The 25,853-nt window shown below is 29.5% G+C and overlaps 2 protein-coding genes across 5 annotated transcripts in view; both read right to left on the reverse strand.

The window, feature by feature from the left end:
• The window catches only part of LOC132948140 (arrestin domain-containing protein 3-like), a 113,567-nt gene that overhangs the window by 70,066 nt on the left and 17,648 nt on the right, over nucleotides 1-25,853 (reverse strand). For 3 of the 4 annotated variants that reach the window (XM_061018479.1, XM_061018482.1, XM_061018480.1), the window contains one exon: nucleotides 8,210-8,407. In XM_061018479.1, the coding sequence (XP_060874462.1) occupies nucleotides 8,210-8,321 (112 nt within the window). In that variant the 5' untranslated portion in view covers nucleotides 8,322-8,407. Of the gene's footprint in view, nucleotides 1-8,209; nucleotides 8,408-8,519; nucleotides 8,599-25,853 lie in introns of those variants that run through there. The other variant, XM_061018481.1, reaches the window with a different exon arrangement.
• The window catches only part of LOC132948138 (prestin), a 90,071-nt gene continuing 87,326 nt past the window's right edge, over nucleotides 23,109-25,853 (reverse strand). Inside the window, exon 4 of the transcript XR_009664998.1 lies at nucleotides 23,109-23,119. The gene's annotated coding sequence lies outside the window, so the exon portion shown is untranslated. The remainder of the gene's footprint in view (nucleotides 23,120-25,853) is intronic.

Consider the following 25,853-nt stretch of genomic DNA (forward strand, 5'->3'; position numbering starts at 1 on the left):
CTCCTGAAGTATTTAGTATGCGTATATGCCCCATGGGTGGCTTTTAATTGGTGACGTTAGGAGACAACGCCAAAATAATATACAATTGGGTCCGGAAGACATTTATTTTCATCATCGACGACCAGTGATAATGGTGTTTATTTTTCACTTTGTTTACTCTTGATGTGTACCTACGCGTATTGCATACATAAAAGTATAAAACACAGGATATAATATCCTCATTCACTCCCCCCTATATAATACCGTACACGACGCGGTGAGAATTGAAGAAGTGACGACTGACGACACGCGCGAAAGTATAAGAAAAAATGATAATAAATCCATGCGATTGCCTCCGGGGTGAATATAATACATCGTATCAGCCCGAATATATATTGTTATGTACACGACACTCGGTAACTGTTTTCTTCTTTACGAAATTCCCCAAGTTTAGTTATTCCTCTGTATAAACTATATCGCCGTGATTGGAATATATTTCGTTTGGCAATATAATTTTAATATATATTTCTCACTGTCACGGTGTTTGTTTTCTTAGAAAACTGCCAACGAAATACGTTTTTGATAACATTTTATGCGCAATTACTATAAAGTTAGTTGGAGTGTAACAACTATAATAGTATAATATTTTACGCGTGTACAAATAGTCTAAAAGTAGCGTCAAGATGACCACCGTAGCTGTCGTTTCAAAGACGATTATTTTAAACGTATTATAGTAACCGGGTCTATCTATGACGATCGATGTATATTGTTCAACTTAAAATAATAATATTAAATGTATGAATATCGAAATAGTTTTAATATCACGTTATTTCATTGTTGGCCGAATAGTACCCACGCATAAGACTATCACAGAATAATTCAAATTAAATATTAAACTACTAATTACGCATGTTTATGTCTCATGCGCGGGGACTAAACGTTTTTGTTTTTACCTACCTATGTTTAGTTATCATTGGACATAATATGATAGGTACGAACACTTACTTCCATTCTCAAAAATAATATTTAACTGAGGTCGCTTAAAGTAATTATTGATTTTGAAACTATAAAATGAAAAAAATTTCCAAATTCATCATATCAACAGTCAGAATGTCAGTAGGTATAACATAAAATATTTATATGTAGCAGCTATGTATAATAACAGTATATTATAACACGAAAGATGAACAAATAATTATAAATTATGGTAATTAATACATATCATAAGTACTAATGTAGTATTCTTTATTTTATTACACTAAAAAAATAACCAAGAGTCTTAAAGTCACAAATATCAACTTTGACAAGAGAGCTGTTTTTAGTTTTTCAATTTAATAAAATATTTTATCTCATTAAATCATTTTACAAAGCCATTGATAAATATTTATTATATTATGTCCCTAATAATTTAGAACTTGTTATATTTGTGCACTTCGAAATTCGTCTCTAGTTCTCAAATTAACAAGCTGATAGCGAAATAATAGTTCTTGACTTTTAATAATCAATCCAGTTCACCCGACGAACTTCTAAAACGTGTATGAATCATGTTTATATTATTATGTATTATTGTATTAAACTGACTAAACATTATTACTATGGTGTTTTATTCGAATTTTTTTTCTTACACACTATACATAACTTAAGCTTGAAAATAAAATAAAAATACAATGATAAAAATCAGAAGCATAAATATGCCAACGATGCAACATCTTTTGTATCCGACACTTTAAGAGCTTTCATAATACGAGAGTTTATTATACTTTAAAAGATAAGGTTTCATTATAAAAAAATATTATTAAATGGGTGCCCTGCTGCGTTGGAGTCAAAGCACTCGAAACGTCACTGTTCGGGAGATGTGAAGTAAACCCAAAGTGAAGTAACCTACAGGTTAAGATGTAAAAACCCATTTTAAAGTCATGCCTGACTTGCCACTTAGATAAGAAATTGAATGATAGGTAGTCAAATTGTATACTAAAAAACTCTATAAGATTAAATAATAATAAAGCTGTATATTGGGTGCCTACAGGGGTCACTGTAATGAATGTGTTAAATTTTAATTCAATAATAATATAAAATAATTGTATATGAAAAGCGATATTTAGCGAAGACTGTCAGCCTATAATATTACTAAGAATATTTTATGATATTATTAAAGTAATTTATTTTACTATTAAGCATTTACTCAGTAGGTTAAGTTGATTTTTTCTGAAAAAATTTCATTTTTAATCATCATTGTGTGTATATAATATAATAATAATATACTTTAAAAGTTTCAACTAGCCACGAATAATATTTTTAAATTACAACAAAATATCTAAAATCGTTATTCGTTGTTCAAATATCTAATTTCGTCCAAAGTCGAAATTAGAATATCTATAAAAATAACTGTGTCTATATACTTTATAAATTGGTTGGTTACAGCATGAACTACTTATGAGAAACCTTGTTTTAAATGTTTAATCCTTAGCCATAAAAATTCAACATACATTATACAATATACTATCTTATACATTTTCAACTACAAAATAGTTTGCAAATTTGCGAGATTCTGATTAATTTTGTCAACATTTGAACTTAAAAAAAAAATCGTGCCAATGTATCTCTAATATTTGTCAGCTGCTATTACAAAAACTTATGAGGAATCTTGTATTACATTTGCAAGCCTTTTCATCCAACAATTAATTATCGACAATGGTGGAAAAAAAAACGAAAATAATCGAAAATTTCTCGTGCCTATAGCTTAAAAAGAGTCGAAACATTTTGCCAATATTATCACCAAGTATGGGAAATAGTCATAAAAACATTTAGTGGAAATTTGAAGTATCTGTGATTAATCGTTTTCGAGTTACACTAAAAATAATAAAATCAATTTTGTTGAAAATTAGTTTTGCGTAAAGATTCCTGATTTATCTTAATTTTTTTTTTGTTTTTTCATACGCTTTTGAAACTACAGGGAATTTTTACATTTGAACCCTCAAAGTACCAAATAGATTCGCTTTCCTACCAAAAAAGATGATGAGATTCACAAAAAAAATCACATGATAGTAAAATCAATCGGAACTCAAAATTTAAAATGAAAAGAAATACGAATTTTGTTTTTATTTTCTATTTACTTTGTATAAATTTAAATTATTTAAACTGGTATAAAAATTTAAAAGGATTATTATTATTATCTAAGTATATATTTAAAATAGATTTAAAACACATAAAATAATGGAAAGTATCTTAGATAGAAATAATATTTTTACCATGGTTACGTTGATATTATAATTTTAAAATTCCTCTAAAACTTTTGGTATCTAAATTTGACCAATGAATAATAAGAAACATAATTTTTTCCTTATAAATTACTGCCTATGAATATTAAAATAATTATTGTCACCTGATATAATGTAATATTTGAGTACTAATAATTACAAATGTTTGGCCCTCAATATAGTTTATAGCCATATTATGTACATAAATTAAACGATATTATGTTATTATTACAAAGAAATGAAAGATCATCGTTATACTATAATATAACATGTTATATCACATACTAGCTGCTCGAATTGCAAAAAACTAAAATGAGCTGATAAAAACTGGTACTAAGAGAATAAAGATTTAGAGAAATAAGATACCATTTAAATACCCAAATTTGAATATAAGACCATTACATTTATTGTAGTTATACTTGGAATATAAACGAGAACAAATTATTTTAAACTTGATTATTTACTCAATATCATAAAAACGTTGGTACGGAAATAATAATTATTTTGTTAAGTCGTAATTTATTTATTTAATTAAAATGTTTATTGACTGTTACTTGAAATCATAATTGAAATTTAATTTTGTGTTTGATGTTTATTAAAATTAGTTTCTTCTGATAATAGTTTGGCTCTGTAGATTGTAACTTTCATACTCCGAGGAAACCATAGCAAACCGTATTCGTAAAATTAGAGCTACGTTTTGTATTTTATCAATATAAATGCTTAAACAAATAATTGCTCTCATTTGAACAAATATATTTTTGTTTTCTCAGATGATTTCTCTAGCAATACAATAGTTTAGTTCTTATATTTTTAGTAGAAAGTATTAATATAGCTACAACGTATTCGTCAAGACGAGGAATCATAATGTAAACCGAGCGGAAAACAAAGATTCATTAAACATTTAAATTACAAACTGTTAATAATTTCATACTTTTCCTATACAATATTTGTGTGTAAATGAGTATGGACCAGAGGTAATTGACCAAAGACAACCGTTTCCAAGAGTCTACGTGATTACGAATAAACACCTATTTATTTACAAAACAGAATTCCAATCGTATAAATCAAAAGAATAATCGATCGTTTGATGTGCTTTTATGCAAATAAAAATATCAACTCACATGTTCATGGAGATAATCCGTAGTACTTGTAGAAAATTTTAATTTGTGGGTAATAATATAGCGCGACTTTGTAATAGTATATTAACCGAAATATTGAGATTTCAAGCCAGCGGCCTATGGAACCGAAACAAATAAATTTAACGATTATTATTACTGACCTATTTTATAGACAATCCTCCACCCTCCGGTGTTCGTTATATTTGTTTATTAAACCCGTTTTTAATCGTTTTAAATCACGTCGTTGAATAATAGTCATTGTATAATAAATAATAGAGCAAGACATAATAATATGCTCTTGCGGCAAGCGTATAAAATTTAGTAATTTGGTGGTGCCACCGTAGGTACCTACTTTCAGCGAAGTGTTTGAATGTTTGATATCGATATGCTTTCCAAAACACGGGGAACAAAATCTACATGGCCAGATTTGTGCAGGGTGGTCTAAGGGGAATAATCATTCAGTCGCGACACTTTAAAGGCTCTCTGCTTTTCGACTCCATCGGTAATTTAAAAATATATAAAAGTACTTAAGCTGCGCTTTATATCTTAGTATTTTTGCTCAAAAATTGCTAAATCAGACTTTGTAAAAGAAATCGCTAAAATGGTTGGAATGGCGTTTAGCGTATAATATTATGTAGGTAGGTACTCGGAATATGTGTTGTAAAAATCAATACGATTAAGTTAGTATTAAGTGTGGGCGATCGCTGTTTTGAAATCGTATGTGCGCGTAGTATACCGAAATAATTGTGTCCTACGTGTATCATGGTATATTGGTATATTGTGTCGACTAGGTTGATTTTGAAAAGATTATAACGTGAGATCAATAAGATCAGGAGACGACAATTCCTTGATCCTTACACTCCACTTGAAACGTGGAGAATCGTTGTAAATTATGTCGACCAATTGTTGATCGGGAGAAAATACATTACGTGACGAAAAATCAAACCGTGAAATAAAATCAAAAATTCTAATTGAATGCTTGAAGACGATTATGATTGAATAGTGAAAAAATGAATTTGACAGCATGCGCTGTGAATTAACTTCCGACCGAATTGTCGTGGCTTATAGGTATTGGATAAATTAACGGTCAACACACAATAAACAATGCCTACTGTTGAAGCAGTTTGAAGTAACTCCCCAAAAAAAAACTTACCAACACAACAGTCGAGATGAATTTAAAAAAAATAAAAATAATATCTTTTTGCGCACATAGTCTCCGGTCGATTATCGTGGACGACAATCGTTCGCCAATTTGTCGGCAATCGTTCGACGTGCATAATCCGCTTTTTCTCGGCGCGATTTTCGTTTAATCATCAACATCGCAGTCTGCGCAGGTAATGCCGTACTCGTTTTGACCATAATTACATACAGTTTCAGGTTTGACGTTTTAATAGATTAATAATATTTAACACACAAATTACAGTGTACAAGATTGACGTACAGTGATTGTGCGCGCGGTGACCTGGTTTTCAGACTAAATATTATATAGTGTGAGCGTACCTATATAGTATCTACTTACACCGCTACAACTACAGAATAGGAACAATTCAACAATGTATATTATGCTCGTGCGTATATATACACACGTATAATCGTATCGAAATGTTCGGTACCCAGGCCTTTTGTACACCGGTATTGGTTGATAAAGCTCGGAAACCGTGATGTCATTGGCTTATATAATACGAGTACTTATAATGTAGACGGGAAATATCGTTAAATGCGTTATAATATTATATCGGTTTAGGATCCTGTTCATAAACATTATTTTCAAGTCGACATCACACAAATCGAGCGTAGACTCGGTGTATGGGAAATATTGTCATTAACTATTATAATATAGTGCCTTAATTCACGCCTTTGATGGCGTAACGGTGACGCAAACTATAACATAAATTATTAGCGATATATTATATTGTATAGATAGGGGTAGGTGCACGCGTAGAGTAGAAGAGAATGATAACGACGAAATTACGCGATAGGTACAGAGGTTTCAAATTGTCTCTGATAATACGGCGTGTTAGATATATACCTACCTAATGTATTAAATATGTTATATAAATATAATATTTGTGTTTTGATTTAGACTCGTAAATCGCGTGTGCTGCTATGAGTGCCATCTCAAACCACTGTTTGATAAAAATTACCGAGAAGCTGAGAAAATGTGATCAATATACAATATGTTTACAGTAACACAATAAATTATAACTATTTTTATAAAATATTTTTTTTTAAATACATATATATAGAGTGACGGGCCACGAGCCGTAATAAGAGCTTGTGGGTTTTAATCCAAAAGGTTCAAAATTCATTTTTTTCATACATACAGGGTGCATTTTTAAGCACGCTCACCCTATTTGTATGCTTAAATTATGCATTTATTCAAATTAAGATTTTTAGTATTTTTAAATAAACTTGAAGACCCTATTTTCGAATCCTTGAATTTTTTTTTTCCATTAAGAATGATCCTTTGATAATATAAACTTCTGTTTTTAAAATAGGGCCCCCATTTTAATTTTTAATTATCAAGCAGATATTTTTTTTTGAGAATTTTGATGTATCTAAATCAAAATTTGAAAGTGTAGTTTTTGAGTTACCCATATAACTATTTGTGTATTTAGGATAATAATATGTCCATGGTAATTGGTTAGGTAGATCAATCAATATAAAAAAATTTTAATCATTATCCAAGTATAATAAATACTATATCTAGTATTACAAATAGTTTATGTTTTTATAAAATCATTTTTAAGGATTATTACCCTTAACAACTCAAAAACTACTCAATAGAATTTTGATTTAAAGACATCGGCATTTACAAGAAACTCATAAGCTAAATAATTTTTAGTAAAAAAGGGGTTCTCATTTGAAAAGAAGTTTGTATCACCACAGGACACTCCTTTAGTAGATAATAAAAAAACTATCAGAAATTTGAAAATATGGTTTTCGGGTATATTTAACAATTCTAAAAACCAGAATTTGAATGAATATTCTATTAAAGGGAAAAATGGGGGTGAGGGCATGCTTAAAAAATCACCCTATATATATATGTTTATAATAGTTATAATTATCCATAAAACACCTCGTCCTAGAATGCCCAAATCTAACCGAAGAAAGAAAAATTTTTCCACATCTAACATTAAAAGATATTTTAAGTTTAGACAATTTTAACGGTTTAATAACATTCCTTAAAATAACCAATCTTACAATAGAATTTAAATAGTTACTAAAAATATGTTCTATTATTACTTACACTATTATTACCATTTCCGTTGTACTGTATTACCTTTATTTAAATATTATGATGATTGTAAATAAGTAAATAACGTGTAAATATGTTTTTGTTCCCGGCTAATGACTATAATGTCGAAGCCGTAATAAATTAATTAAAAAAAAAAAAAATTAGTTATAATGGTCGTAACATTTTTATGCTTACAATCGCTGTTCAAAAATTGCATAATCTCTTTTATGTTTTCTATATATTTTTACGTTGTATGATTTAAATTTGTATTATATCATTAATCATTATACAATGTTTTTTTTTTTTGTATTTTCATCACATTTCAGTATAGAATTTATTGTACACGCCCAATAGTCATAAAAAATGCACATACATTTCAAATGAACACCAAACAGTTATTAACTTTGTAAGCGTTATACATGTTACTATAGAAGTAGGTATACATAAAATACTAAAATAATACAATATCTTACGTTTTCATTACAATGTATTTTTATTTTATGTGATTGGAAAATTATAGTATATATGCACAAGATTATTATTGAACTGCATTATTATTTTTTATTAAGATGAAACTATCAGGTATATTTTTACGTTTATATTTTCATTCAACTTACTTTTCAATTTGAAGTTTTCGATTGTGTCTAGAACCACGTGGCCTTCCAGAATTTCTCCTGCGTAAAACATTTCCTTGTCTAATCTTATGTCAAACTCTCTTATGTAATCCATACCGCAGTTGATTTTTTTCCAATTAAGAATATTAATTCAAAACAATCGAATTCCGTATTTTAAGCACTTGACGGCCCCTACAAGCGCTGTAACAAAAACCACAGATTAGATATTATATTATATTAAATATTTTCATCAAATAGGTATATAACATATTTTATGTTTACCGACATAATATATTCCAAAAGTTGTACGAACCTCCCAAATCGTATCTATCAAGATGCAAAGTAGACACTTAACCACGAATAATTATTTGAATTCATACGTTATCAATACATATTTTGTTCATTAAAATATACAAACGATGCATTGTTATTCTTAATATATATTTATCTCGGGGAGGCGCATGGCACTACATTGTATTTATTATCGTATGCAGCTGACATTACATTTTTATATTCTTGATATACTACAGCTTAAATTATAATTACAATTCTAATAATAATAAGTATCGTTAGGTCGGTGAATTATTAAATGTGATTTAAAACGAACAATACCGTTGAACAATGAACATATTATTACACAAAATCGTTAGGAGGACCCGTCACACCTGCTGTGTTTTCTCCGTCTTACAAATGTAAAACATGGTAAATTTGTGTTCAGCAGTACCAGTTCTTTGCTGTTACCGCCTGTTAGCATCAATATTAGAGTGAACTTCTCTATTATCAAATTTAAAGTAATGAGCATTATTATTGAATTGTAATACTTTACGTACACGTAACTCAAAAACTGAAATATCGTACAGCAGGTAATCTCTAAGTACCTACGAGATGTAGTGGATTTTTGATTTTGAGTGGACCAATGAAATTCGAATAGCTATAGGGTTTTATTTCAGTATTCCAGATGACGTTTATGTATTTTGTACACGTCGAAATGGAAGTTTCAAAATGTCTCGATAAAATCAATACAATGTATTATTAATGTCGAAGTAATTTCATTAAAATATCGTATCCGCGTGTAACAATATTATGTAATGGTGTAGTTTGGAGCCCTTAAGATTTACGTGATTAATGTCTAAACGGTTTTAGTGGCTTTAGACGGTAATATTATAATAGTCAAAATAATAATATGCAGTATTTACTATTTACTAATTTATAAGAATTTATATTTTTTTTGTACCTTTGCATAAAATTATATAATATATTGTTATATTATTTACGACTACAAAACTTAAGTATTCTTTTACTTTTTTTTTTCATTGGGAGTAAGACTTAGAATTATTTATTTAATAGAGTAAGTAAATTGGATAACTAACATGTAGGTACTTAATAATAACAAAACATAAATACATATGATGTGTGAAGCCATCCAGTGATGATATCGTTCAGAACGGAATTTGTTTATTTAATAAACTAACTTAGTAGGTTATAGTACCGCCGCCTTTTGAGGCAGCGTAGTGGGTTGTCATGAAGAATGCGTGATAATAGATGAGAGACTAAAGGGATCGACTGCTGTTGATATTTAAATGCAATCTATTGTAATGGATTTTGATTAGTGAATCAACAGTTTCCATTTTTTAAGTCTTTGTGCAGAGATTCGTTAATTATGTACCAGGAGGACCAAGGCTATTAGGCAAAGAGTGATGCACTGGAATAATATGTTTAGTTCTATTTATTATTTTCGATTTTTAGCGATGAATGTATTTATTTTACAAAGATATGTTTTTTTTATTTTTCGTGTTTTTTATGCACGATAAGTAGTCGAAATAAAGTTTTGGTTCTCAACTTCAGTATTTTTTCTGGTGGGACAGTGACATTCTAGTTGGTACTTTTGAAAAGCCAAATTTGAACATTTCCAGTAGTTTTCAAAAGCGTCAGAAAACACAATAAAATTATGGAAAACACGGGAAACAGACATTTTTACGCAAAACCAGTTTTAAACAAAATCTATTTTGTTTTTTTGGTGTAACTAAAAAAAATCTACTCTTTTCCCTGAATATTAATTATATTAGCATTTTCTATACACCATACAATTTTCAAAATATTTTTACTGTTTTTGGGTTGTTCAAAAAAATATTTTTTTTTAGTTTTTTTTCTATTAATATCAATAAAACAAATTTTTATTGTGTCTAAAATCTTGAAAATTAATTTCATGGTTCCTCATAAGTGGTTATAATATTAGTTAAAAAATATTAAAGATACATAGTATGCATGATTTTTTTATAAGCATTCAAAGTTCAAATGTTGACAAAATTCATCAAAATCTCGAAAATTTGCAAATGTGGTAGTTATACCTAAATTTATAAAATATTAAATTTGTTTTGCTAAGGATTGGAGGATTATACAAAATTTCTCATAAGTATTATTTCGTGCTGTAACTAAAAAATCTAAACAATACATAAACAGATTTTTTGTATAGATATTTTAAGTTAAAATTTTGACGAAATTAGATATTTAAACAAAGAATAACCATGTCAGTTATTTTGTTGTGATTGAAAATTATTATTCATAGGTACCTACATGAAACTTTTGAAGTATATTATTAAATTTTATACACACAATGATATTTTCAAATTCAATGTTCTAGGAAAATATTAATTCAACCTAGTAGTGAAATAAATTACTTTGATAGCAATAAATAATAATATTATTATGAAATATACTTTTGCAGTAATACAGGTTAATAAACCACCATCTTCGCTACCAATGGTCGCTACCAACGCTCCGCTAATGATTAAATTCAAATTTAACACGTGCAAATCCATCACCAGTGACCCACACGACGCCTAATGTACAGCAGAACGGTACCCACTTGCTCGCCTTTTTTTTACGTTCATTCGGCTACACCCACTTGTCCCTATTCCACATAATTGGTACCTATCCTGTTGATCGTCTATAAACTATACCCTATAACCATGATTGTTTTATAATTTATATAGGTCATAATTAAATAACAATTTGAGGGAAACGTGCACTATATAGAATATAGAAGCATACTTATGAGCATGCTGTCACGTAAACATACTCTTATTTGAATGGAATACAAATTAATTTATTAATAGGAAGGTATAGGTGCACTGCATAATATAGATTTAATATTTTCTCAATGTTGTATAATGTTGTATTATATTAAATAATATATTATGTTTACTTTAATAAAACACCTATAAGCTAGAAAAAAATGGAAGACGTTTTAAGATAAATGTTGTTAACAGTTTATTTATAAGAAAAATTGGACGTATATAAAGATAAAGTGTAAACGTAAAATAAATAAGAGAAGGCTAGCGTTGTAGTGTTTCACGTCATACAGTGATGACAAGAGAATATATTTTGACGGTGGAGAATAACACTAAGGAAACACACAGGGACGCATACAAACTATTTTGGTACAATTCAAAGGCTGCACGAAGTAAGTGTAGTTTATATGAATAAGCCAATATTGAATCTATGTACACGCATTTAAATGCACGTATATTCTATATTATTGTTAATTATTTACCATCAGATAATAATGATAATATAACAGACCTAATTATAATGATTTTTCCTTTTTGTCTGAAATAGTATGTTATGTGTGATCTGACGGTTGACAATGTACGACGTACCACGTAGTAAAGCCGTAGAGGTACCTACCTACCTACGTTTTTAGATTTAATAGAAATTTTTTTTTTTATTGAGCCCGGTAACTATTGCCATTGTTTTTGTTTGTAGTGAGGAGGAACGGTTGTGGTTGGAACACGTTTTGTATGTGCGGCAAGGATTTATTGCTGAAAATCCCGGGTGGTCACCCATCCGGGAGCTAGCAACACCGACCGATACGTACACTCAGAGCGTTTCCGCAGTTGAGTGTGGGGACCGCGACACACCACGCCACGAATTAATAATTATTAATATTATTTTTTTTAGGTATTTTATGATAAGATGGAATTACGATCGAAAATGTTAAAATTAAAACCAATGCATGATTATTTTTATTCTTTCAACCAGTTTGGTCGGTATTTATTACCTAACATACCTATTACCCAAATTTAGGTCCCATAACTCGTAATGCCTACCCTTCACTCGTCGAAATAAAACCTAAATATAGAAGTTAAGTAGTTGTAGTATTCTCAAACATAAACTATAGTAGGTACCTAATATTATTAGATGTATTAATTTTACAAAGTTCGAGTTACAGTCAATCAGTTCTTAAATTAAAACGTTATTTTGCCACAGACTATTGCTTCAACGATTTTGTTTCAAATTAAAAATATATTTCAGTATTTTTATTTTATTTTTATAAATTGAAAAATATAAAAAAAATATTTAATCTGAAAAACAATAACACATATAAAATGAAATGTTATGAACGTGTGAATATACCGAAACACTCATATTGATTTATTAATTAATATTTATTATTATCTATAATATTATATTATTTATCATACCTATATTTATTTTTAACCAACAAATTAAAAACATATTTATTGTTTTCACGATTATATAAACATCTTGTAAATGGTATGGTCATATATTTTTTTATCATATAATATATCACATTCTAAGTATGAAATAAATAATAATTAACGGTTATATAATATGTGAACCAAAAAGATTATGAATTTAAAGCATATATATATAAATACGTACAGAAAAAAACACTAATTGTTATTCACATTTACAATTTTTTAGGTTGTTTTGTATTCTTATCTAAAAGATTATATAAAATTAATCAAAAAAAAATGTTGCATTGGTACCTCACATATTTATTAAAACAAAAATATAAAACATGCATTGGCACTATTTATATGAGTTTTACACAACTTATTGCATATTTCATTAAATTTTTAAATTACTATAACTACCTGTATAGCATTACATTGAAAAGTGTGCGTTTTTCGATTAACAGGTGTTTCTTTCTCTATATTATAATGAAAAAATAAAACATCAAAAAAGATTTCAATTGAAAGCTATATTTTATTCTCTGTCACAACCACACGTAAATATAACCCTCATATCTAGATGTAATATTATAAAATATATTTTCTTTAAAGGGAATGTTATTGGATGTAAAATTATGTTTTATACATTTTATGACGTTTAGAGTAAAAACCATTTTCCATATTTCGTTACTATTAACGAATATATGTTTCATAGAATTCGCAAAGACATCTTTACTGACATTTTTTTAACATCGTAACAGTTTATTTTGTTATTTGGTACTGAACACATTTTAAATATTTTACCTAGTAATATTAAATCAGCAATGTTCTTTCAAAAGTTGAATTATCTCACACTACATGAATGTGTCTATACAAAACTTTTTGCAATATTGGATTGCAATACAAAATGTGTATTTACAAATACACATGTCTCGCAAAGTAATAGAATTTCTATCAAAATACTATTACTATATAATATATATTATGTACAATGTACAAATAATAGGGATCATAAATAATAATAACAATTGTTAACGAATACTGTTTAAAAATAATAATTTTAAACCGCTTAATTATGTAATATTCATAAAAATTAAAATATCATAAAAAGATTACGTGGGGCCCTGGTTAATATTCTCACCCACTTAATTTGATAAAAGGTCAATCCATCAAGTATTATGCATAACAGCTGAGTAAAATGGATTCTTCTTAACACGCACAATTTTCGATGCTACACGTGAAGAGGACGGAGACAACACAGGTGGGTGTCGTACGATATCATATTAATAAAATACATGATGTGAGTTGATCTGTTTATGTGACATTGTGAATTCGTGACGATTTGTTAACCTATAAATTCGTATTATACACAATATCATGTAGGTATTTAAAAATTTAAATGTATAAACATTAAAACATACATATAACATATCATACCATCCGCCCAGATTAAGAAAAGCTACTCACAAAATACATCGTCTGAGAAGTGTGAAAGATTAGACTTAAAATTATAAAAGTTCATATGAATATTTTGAACTCCTGCAGTGCATATTATGTAAGTATACGTATGTATTATGTAGCGATTTCAATGTTATTCTCGTGTTAAACCTACTAAGTCAAAGATGTAGGCAACGCTGCATAAGCCACTCTATAAGCTGCCCATACATTTTACTCGAATGTTCAGATGGTATACATACGTATAATATGTCCTTCAAATAGTTTATGAGGTATAGGTATACTGACGGGAGATTTTCAAACAAACTCACTAGGACTAAGCATATAATAATAATAATAGTCGACCATAATCTCAAAATACGTTTGTATATATAACTGTATAAGCGGTACCGGGGAAAAGTATTTTCGACTGTCCTCAAACGTAAACGATTTGTTTCCGATTGACTATATGTTAGAAATACGAATATAATACAGGTAACCCAAATAATTAAATAAGTATGCTCTGAATTCAAACGTAATAAAATAATATTAGTAATAAAGATATATTTTTCATAAAAAGTAAATGCAAATATTTACTCACATTTTTTTAGGTTCTGAGAGGAGTGGTTTTTACATTTTACAACGATTATATTGTGTTTCTTTTAAATTCATTATTGTGTCTGAAGACACTTTTTCTAGAAGTAAAAATGCTTTGATAATCGACTTCGAGGGAGATATGTCTACTAGAAAATTTGATCTGGTAGGTAATTTTGGGAAGTCAAAATGGACAATTCTCAAGTCTCAGTAATGCTTTAAAAATTATTTTCAATCGGGGGAAAAAAATTTTAAAAAAGGCCATCAAGTATTTCTGCACCATTAATTTATTCTGCTGTACCTATAGTAGTGTACCTCGTCAGTCGTCATTGAGTATGTCACTACAATGGATGCAGTGTTCAATTTGAATTCAATAATTAATCGTTGCATACAACAAAAGGCAATTCTGAACGGACATTGTATACATTTTTGGTAACCTAAGTCATCAAACAATTTATTAATAATGATATTAAAACCGTAACATATATTTATATCCCCCTCCCCCGATTATTTTACAAAGTACTGGAAATTTTCGATTTTGACCTCCAATAAGTACCTACTAGAATTTATTAACCCTCACAGTATTGGTGATTGGAACAATTTTTCTAACAGAAATAGTGTCTTCGGACACAAACAATTTAAAAAAAATACATAGTTATCACTGCAAAATCAATACATCCTTCGCTCTGCTCACAATCAAATACGGACATTTGTTTAAATTTGATATCAACCGAATATTATTATTTATTAATTTTGGTTAGGTACAAAAAGGTTAGAACGTCTTCGCTCAGAATCGTTTTACATTGTATAGGTATCAATGATTTATCATCGAATTCAAATTTAACATATCCATTACAATAACCTATTAAATAACCTACCTAATGACGAGGTACACTCGACACCTACTTATACATCAAAGTGGTTACCTACTTGGCGGCTTTTTAAATAAAAAAAAACCTTTTAGGATGTAATATATAAATTTTATTATAATTTTTTATCGAAATATTTTAATATAGTGAACGTATATTATACATAACATACACATTTTCGTGTACTTAATATATAAATTACTCTCGACGAAGCGTCCAGCTTGGCTAAATTTTACTTTACTTTATAGAGTCTCAGATAGCAAATCAAAATTCTGTTTTAGGGTTTTTATACATTAAGGACATTTTATTTGTTGGATAAAAAACAAATTAAACAGATACACAATAATCTGCGTTTTAAGTTATTGTGATGTGTTAAAATTATGTATTCACAAGATTGGTTTTCACTTTTCACTAAGACATCGAATAACAGTTTTTCTAATTTACAATACGCGCAAAAATATTTGCTAAATGCAGTTCGTGAAGTAATTCATAACGATAACAATAATAAACAATTATTTTTGTAAACGGAAGGTATAGGATATCTGGATATGTTCCACGCTCTTGGTCTACACTACTCTGTAGTGTTCACGATATATATATATCTTATAGAGCAGTGGCCGTAGTGGCCGTGTGACTTATATACTGTGTGCATTAATGCATTATCCATACTCCCACAGTGCCACGTACTGTACACGAAGGCAGCAGGCTCTGTAAAGTCATCGTGTAATATCAGATTTTGTTTATAATTTTACTGGTTACAGTCTAATATTCCAAATACATTTTTGTAATTTCGATTGATAAGAAACAATTTATTCAATATTTGATAGGTAGTGTGAGTACCTTACTGCTTTTGATTCTAAAATTAAAAATACAGCGAATATTGTCGTTAAAAAAATTTGAAAACCTAAAAAATTACCATGCCAAAAATAGCAAAAACATTTGATAATTTTTTAAAACGTAGACGGTATCACATTCAATTATTAAAATATTTTGATTGAAAACACAACCATTTATTTAGATTATTAATGAATTGTCAGTGAAATAGATCACTAAACACAGATGTCTAATCACCCCACATCAGTATATAATAGGCATAACATATAGGTGCTTATAGGGTGTAAGCCGGCTTACAATATATAGGTATATCTACCATATATAGGGGGTTCATCGCTTATATCATCGTCATGTTGTTAATAATAAGTGCGTTTATGTTTAGATACCCTGCAGCAATACAGTCGAAACGTATAGCCGATTTTCGAATTATAGTAATACGCGTTATATTCCACAGCACGCATGAGGGTGAGATGTATATAATACCTATCACTTACAGGATTAAAATTCATAAATAGCGTTCGGATGTTTTAGCTCTTTAAAAGTCTAAAAAAAAAAAATAGTAATTACTAAAACTTATTTTATATTATTGATATATTATATCTACTAGTTTTGTATATTATAAAATATTATGAAACATTATATAGGTACAGCTGATGAGCAGCTCTCTATTCTAAAGTATGATTATTGCAATTTACAGTTACCTATAGTTAGTTAAACATTTTTAATATTTATTAGATTATTGCGTTAATTGTGAACTATTCTTGGATATACTTTACATAACTGTTGTAAAAACTGGATTTGAATATATATTGATATGCAGTAAATCATAGGCACAATTTGGGGGGGTCTAGGGGCCCCTCCTAATTTTATTTAAGCCCTCCTAAGTTTTTAAATATATTCATTCTTAAATCCGTCTAATAAAAAAATTATGCGGGTCTGTATTGGTTTTATAAATTTAGCCCCCCCCCCCCCCCAAATCAACTGTCCAAATTGCGCCTATGCAGTATATGATATACAGAGGTGCAAGTGACGACTGTGGACTTTTTTTATACACTGTACAAAACTCATTTTGTCAGAAACATTAACAAAAAAAAAATACACCAAAGAAAAGTATTAATATCAACAGCAACAAAAGTTAAAAAAGCAACGTAACGTTTTGTATTTCCATTACAATTATAGTATTAATCGAATTTTGATTTTTCAGATCTCTGTGGTTACAATTCAAACCGTGTAGTTGCCAATTTTTTCAAAGGCGAGTTTGAAGTAGGTACATCTGTTTATACTATAAAAAGGGCAGAAAACTAAAACAAATATATGTATTCTACTGTGTCTCGTATCCGTAATATTTTGTGGGTTAAAACAGGTTTAAAAATGGGCTTTTTTTTTCCCAAAACGTACTATTGCCATCATAGAATTAAGTCAAAACGTGTTATTACCATTTCGGTCCAAAACGTGCTTTTGCCTTTGTTGTAGGTCTAGTACTCTAGTACAATAAATTACATTTTTGATTCAAAGCGTGTCACTGTCGTTTGTTTTTTTCCGAAACGTGTTATTACCCATGTTATAAGACGTATATAAGTAAAACAATTTAAATCAAAACGTCTTATAGCCATATAGTCACATAAGTATGTGCAATTAAAACTATTATTCATATTAATAATTATTTAAAATTAAGTATTTTATCAAACCAGTGCAAATTTTATGTTGAGAAAGAAGATAAAATGGTTTATCTAAAAATGTTAACATATTGTGATTTTAACATCACTAAAAATCGCACCAAAAATGCGTCACTAATAACGGAAAGTCGAACAACCATCAATCATCATCGATTTAAACGTACCGTGAAGAACTTTGGTACTGCAGAATATATTATTCTTAGAACTTTAAAATATTTATTTTATCGTTTTTGAAATTTTGTTGTAACATGTTTTGGAAAAAACATAGTTGAAGTAATTCTTTTTTGGCTTTTGCTATTAGTTTTTCATGTCAAATCGAGCTATTAGCTGGACCATATTGGCCTGGGACAAAAGATTTTATTAAATTTCTCAAAATATAGTCTTCGATTTATCTATTCATTTAGAATCTAGGTCTAAAATAAAAAATGAAAATTTTCGATTTTTTTTAATCTTTGATTTTTAAGTAGGTACATATTGATGTTTCCACATTAACCAAATGAAACATAAATATGGACTCCCTGCAAAAACTAAAAATAACATATGCCCTTTTTTTATTGTTACCACACATACTTTTATCACTTAACACAATAGATAAATAATATAATTATGTACGTTTTCGAAACATGTTTAGCTTGGACAAAATTATAAACAATAATCAATATATTGTTTTAAAGACTAGGGCCAGGAGAAAATCATGTTAGTATATTACTCTGTTACATATTTAACATATTATAATACATGTAAAATGATGGAGGCAATTTCATTATATTTTTGAAACGAGTTTTTGTATTGTTGGTCTATTATTATTCGTGGTTGTTTTAACAGATTGCGGTTAGTGGTTAGGGTTAAAACGTATAAACGGACAAACATTTAATCTCTCATGACTGAAGGTCGTTTTTAGCGATTTAGGCTAGTTTTTCGTTACACCAAAATTAAAATTTAAGCGCTTGAAATATTGGAGCCGTCGTCGGATGTAATAAATAAACTTATACAAGTGGCCTTTCACTAGCAGTAAAGTAAATTTGTTAAATCGCTATCCCGTTTAAATGAAATTGTTTGAATTGCATTTGATTAGTCCTTTGTAAGACAAATAGCATATAAGATACAAATTTTTATTAGAAATAAGTTTACATTATTTCTATTTTCGAGCACGAACTACAATGTTACATCAAAATCATGTATATTACATTACAGTAATATACATTTAATTACATTCGTTTTATGTTTGCGTTAAAATTATAATTTTTTTTATAATTTTGGGTAAACTTACAATTAATTTTTATTTGTAAAATTTCCTCTTCAAAGTATACCTCCAACAAATCATTTTCCATCGATATAATGACTATAGGTACTATATAATATGCATGCTATACCTATACACGATAGAACTTTTTGAGAAACCGAAGAAGTGTGTCCGCAGAAAAAAAAAAACAACACACATAGGTGTTGTAAACTTTTAAGTGTAGGAACACTTATCTATTTTACCAACTTGTTATTTTATTTTTGCCTGTTGTACACCCCCCCCCCCTCCCCCCGTTCGCGGTATTTTGGCATTCCGTACACGCCGACACACGCGTGACTCGGGACGTCCCTTTTGCCAGCTTAACAGAGCGCGTGACCAGGGGTGCTCGCCATTCGTGACACGAGACATGCGTATGTGTCCCGTTCGTATAGGTGGGTATAGGTTATAGTATGTAATTTCGACATGTCCGTTGTTACACGTCTGACTACACCCACCCACCCACCGCAACAATCATAAATTACGATGCCCCACCGTTGTTAATTATTCTCGTCGGGGTTTGGGCTATATGTATATACTTTTTTGAAAATATTTCTTAACTTTAGATTGTAATGTTAATATTATTTAAGAGCAGAAATCAGAAAATGTCACGATTGGAGGTTTTCAAAGATAAGTGACCGTGACGGGGAGAATAGGTGTTATTAAATTAGACGGACTATAATACTCGGACACAGCCATATTGGCGCATAGACATTATTGGACGCGAAGATATTTGGGTACCAAAAATAAAATTTGTTAAAGTTTATTGCTGAGATATTTTTTGATTGTTTCATACTTTTAACAATCGGTATGGAATATGGCAATTATATTTTCGCTTGCTATCTCAAAATATATAAATTAATCGATAACGAGATAGTTTACAACGACACATAAATATAATACAAATTTATAGGTTCTAAAATAAAAATGGGAAGCCTGGCATTGCTTCTGGCCATTTCAAAATATAAACATTGTTTGAAAACCATATAGCTGACAACGACGCATAAATGCAATCAAATAAATTAATTTATAGTTTTGGTGTAATAAATTGAGCTCTATATTGAATTCAATCAGAAAAAAATATGGGTTATCTAGAAAAGGATAACCTTAGTCAAATAACTAATAAATACATAAATACTTCTATGAAATGTTATAATCTATATCTATATATTATATAAAAATAAGTGTACATTTTGAATAAATTTTATAACTCAAGATCCACCAAACCGATTTCGATAAAAATTTCAGGACATATTAAGATTGATATGTAGATGGTTTCTGTGAAGTTTGTACGCTGTGGAATGAGTGGTTCCGGAGTTATGGCCTCTTAATTGCACACCTGGCGACATGACCAAAAACAACAAAAACTAACCCATAGCAACCATAAAAAACAAAAATTTATATCGTAAATCTCAAAATTCCTGTTTGAGCACCTACCGGGGGTGATCACTTCCCTTTTTAAATTAGCCTATGACACTCACAAAGAATGTGGTTTTGTATTGGTGAAAGAATTTTTCAAATCGGTTCAGTAGTTTCGGAGTTTATCCCGAACATACAAACAAACGCTATCATTTTATATATTAGTAAAGATAAAAATGAATGTTTGTGTGCAGATAAGACCTCTGGGAAGAAGGTAGGCTAATTTAAAAAGTGTTAAATTTTTTTTTTTTTTTTATTCATTGGATTTTAGTACGGTTGCGTTAGGCTTTTGTATTAATTGATTATATTAATCCTCCGTAGGTGGAATTAAGTAAAAATGACAAACTTGGTAAAATTTTGATAATTTAGAGTTAAATCATGCACTTACGTACAAACAGCACGGGGTCCGCGATCTACCGCAGGTAGATTGCCTGCCTGATAATATACTGCTGCGAATCAGAATTTTTATTCCGGGCAACAGAAAAGTTAGGATAAATTTTAAACACCATACACCATACACCGAATCACCGAATATCAAATAACGAATTGAACAAAATTTGAGTCATATAGAATTGGTACATTTAACGGGCAACGAAATGCCAGCGGGATCAGCTAGTATTATATAAAAATAAGTGTACATTTTGAATAAATTTTATAACTCAAGATCCACCAAACCGATTTCGATAAAAAATTCAGGCCATATTAAGATTGATATGTAGATGGTTTCTGTCAAGTTTGTACGCTGTGCAATAAGTGGTTCCAGAGTTATGGCCTCTTAAGTGCACACCTGGCGACATGGCCAAAAACAACAAAAACGTCTATATAATAATAGTGTATTGTATATTGCTTGCTATTGGTTACGGACATGTTTGTTGTTTTGTATTATTATTTTTTGTCAATATATATATATAATTGAATGTTTGTGTGTAGATTAGATCTCTGGGAAGAAGATAGCCTAATTTAAAAATGGTTAAATTTGGTTTTTTTTATTAATCTGATTTTAGTACGGTTAGGTTAGGATTTTGTATTAATTGATTATAATATTAATCCACCATATAGGTAGAATATGACAAACTTGGTATAACTTTTATACTTTAGAGTTAAATCATACACTTACGTGCAAACAGCATGGTATCCGCGATCTACCGCAGCTGATAGATTGCCTACCCGATAATATACTGCTGCGAATCAGAATTTTTATTCTAGACAACGGAAAAGTTAAGATTAATTTTAAACACCGTACGCCGAATATTAAATAACGAATTGAACTATAGAGTTAGTACGGGCAACGAAGCGCACGGGTTCAGCTAGTCGAATATAAAATAAAATACTGAAAATCATGTTACCCAAGTATTAATGTATACATACAAAATGACATATTTGTGGTAGTATGTTGGAACCACTATATACGTCTATTATACCTATGAGTATAGCTACATGCTAAAAACTAATGAAAAATCACACTACTCAATATTGTTCCTATACAAGAAAAACCTATGAATCATATTAAATATGTTTTTTTGTTGATAAATAACCACGACAACGATAAACTTACGAAAAATCAGTCAGAAACAAGAAATGTGTATCAGGCCCAACGTATTCATGTTAAAATTTATATTTACCATTTTTTACTCAAGGAAGCCCAAATAAACTTTGATTAAAAAAATACATTTGTATAGATTATGTCCTACGTGTATTTTGATATTTTGTGCGTACTTTGGATGTGTGTGTGTGTGTGTGTGTGTGTGTGTGTGTGTGTGTGTGTGTGTACTGTACTAAGCCCAGCTCCGGGTTTGCATAATAATTATTGTGATACGTATAGGTATCTGTTCCCAACCCAAAGCCAGACGAGAGCGATGGGAAATAAAATATATTTTAAAATACTTTGACCGTCGTCGTCGACGACTCATCGTAACTAAAAACATTATAGACGGAATTAAGAACAAGTATTATATTATGAGCATTATAAATTACTTGAGGTCATGTCATAATCAAATATCGTTTGTACTGCAATGCAATATAATATTATATATTTTATATTGTTGTTCTTCGGCTTGCGGCAACCGGTTTAGAAATATCTATTCATATCGTGTGGCGAGACTGCTGTATTCTTCGTCTACTACCTACTGCGCGTGTTTTCATAACAAACGGATCATCGGTGAGATGAATATAATATACATATTAACCACTATATTATTATGAGCCACGACCTCAAGGACTGTATAACGTTTGTATTTCACGAAGTACCTACCGTATGAATGGGGCGGGAGACAGAGGCGACAGTTTACCCGCGGCAACATTTTAAAGGTATGTTTTTTAAAGTTTTTCTACTAGTAACAATGTCCCGAGTTATACAGGGTGTCCCACTGAGATCTGACAGATGAAATAACTTTTGTTCTAATTGATATTTTTAAAAAATTTCTTTTAAATATAATTCATAGACTATTGCGCTACATTTTTAGTATACATTTTTTATTTTTTATTTTTTAATACTGAAAATAAAAAAGAAATTTTTTAAAAATATTAATTAGAACAAAAGTTATTTCATTTGTCAGATCTCAGTGGGACACCCTGTATACGAAATTATCCGTAAACACGAATGTAAAGATACACGCTCAAGTTCAATTTATTTTTAATTTAGTTTTTGTTAGTAAATTACTCTAAAGTTAATATGGATTTTTAAAAATATCTATTAATTATTTATGAAAATAATGTTTCAATATTTGAAATTTATTTTTCAGCACCGCCATATATTAGATTTTTATGTTTTATTATTTCCAATCGAGGGAAAAAATGCCTATGATGGAATCAAGCTGTATTTCTACAGTCATTGCGTACCGCACAGTTTGAGCACCTATTGCACCTCTGAATTATTATATTATACAATGTTATATATATATACATATAAGTACGTGTCTTCGCGAGTTTTAAGGATTAAATTGAAATGTTTTATACGAGTATATAATATTATAAGCTCGCATATAGTCAACCCATAATAATAATAATAATAATAATAATACGAGAACAAACAAATTTGCGTTACATAAGTTTTCGACGATTATTTCATGCATAAATTAAATTTTCTGTGCAAGTTTATTTATCTCGAAACAAATAATATAATTATGCTACCACGCTATTGTTTAGGCGTCTCTAATGAACGTGGTACTACCAGAATATAGCATTTTGTTTGTTTATAATATCGGTTAAGGCAAATTCAAAAATACCATAAATTAATAATCTGTGTGTGTATCGCAAGCGTGTATAGTGAGTCACAGCTTTCCTGAGAAGGTGCTAAATTAAATTTCAATACTGAAAAATGATAAACGTGACTTTCGGTTCACTGCGGAGTGGTAAAATAAGAATGGTTTCCGACATGGATTTCGTACTTTGCGGTAAACCATCAGTATGATAAAATGAATTTATAATTTTCTTTTACGAATGAGAAACATGCTTGGCTTAATAATTCTGATCATATTTCAAAACATGTAACTATCACATAGTAGGTAGGTAATAATTATTTCGTTTATTCGTGTGTGTATTTAATGTTAGGTTCAACAATTCATTTTATTTATCATTTCAATTTCCCCCACATTGGCTTTTACTATAGTTTTCGGTAAAAATACGGTAAAAAGACAGTGTTCATTATTATGATAATAATTTTGAAAAAAAATTATTGTTCACCTAATTTGGTGTTTTTTTCATATTATTTTAATTTTGTGACTGTTTATAATTATCTTATTGATGGAAAACTTAGGCGTGCGTCTATGATGTAGCCTGTACCAAATGAAAAGAATCCTAAGTTACCAAATTGTTACCGACGAGGGGTTATTATCAAAAGGGAATTTTTTTCTAAAAATTATTTTAAACATACATTTCGTTGAGCTTAAATTCACTAAATATACGAACAACATGATCACACACTGCAGTGTATATTGTATACCATATTATATACTTTCTTTCTTCCCTTTATATTATATTGATTCAGTCTAATAGGTATCTTTAAATACTCAAAGGCATGTTACGTATATTTGCATATATTCTAAACTTGCGTTATTGTTATAATGTTATAATACGAGTTGTTATTTTTACTTTTCAATGGACTAAATTAAGCATACTTACCCAAATCAATTATACAAACCCTAGTAATTATGCCATTAATTATTATGAATAAATTATAGAAGATATTTCATGTATAAATTACGATAATTGTCAAATGCATATTAATTAATGACAATATAGGTATTAGATAAACTATACGATTATAAATTATGTATTCAACTAAAGTTTGACATAATACTTAAATAGAACTAAACGATTATAACCGTACCTATATAAGTACTAAAAATAAACCTATATAACTTAATTAATATATAACCATTAGATTTCATATTCCCCCTATTCGCCAATTGTTTTTGTATTATAATAATATAATACCTATGTACAATATTGTACAATGTACTATTTATACAGCTATTAACTTAAATATAACAGGAGAGAGGAAATACCTTATAATACATAATTTATTTTTATTTTTTTAAATTGATTATTAAGCCCGGCAACTATGGCCATTGTCTGTTTGTTAGGTTAGGTTGAAGGGGAGGATGCTGTTGGTTGGTAAACACGTGTGTGCAGTTTTTGGCAGATTTTCAAGTGGGCACTCGTAGATATCTGCCATGTCCAGGTGGGGGATGGCGGCACTTGTTCTCCGGACACCGTGACTTGCCCGAAGAAAAATGCCGCCCGTGAACCGAATGCATAATTATATTATAGGTAGATAGATACAGTTGCGTCGTCTTGGCACCCATAAATTGTCGAAACCCCCCCTAACATATCTCATTTTTTTGTACCCGATTTGCACCCATTTGTACCCTTCATAAAAAAATTTGTACCCCTCTCCCTTTGGGAGTTTGTAATTTGCACCAAATCAAAGATATGTAATTTGCACCATTGCAGGTAGTCGAAAGTAGTGTTTGTAATTTGCACCACCCTCAGGTAGTCCAAAATAGGAATTGTAATTTGCACCAAAATTAAAATCGATTATTTTTTCGATAGTATCTCGATAGT

The sequence above is a fragment of the Metopolophium dirhodum genome, chromosome 7, assembly GCF_019925205.1.
Source record: "Metopolophium dirhodum isolate CAU chromosome 7, ASM1992520v1, whole genome shotgun sequence".
Lineage (NCBI taxonomy): Eukaryota > Metazoa > Arthropoda > Insecta > Hemiptera > Aphididae > Metopolophium > Metopolophium dirhodum.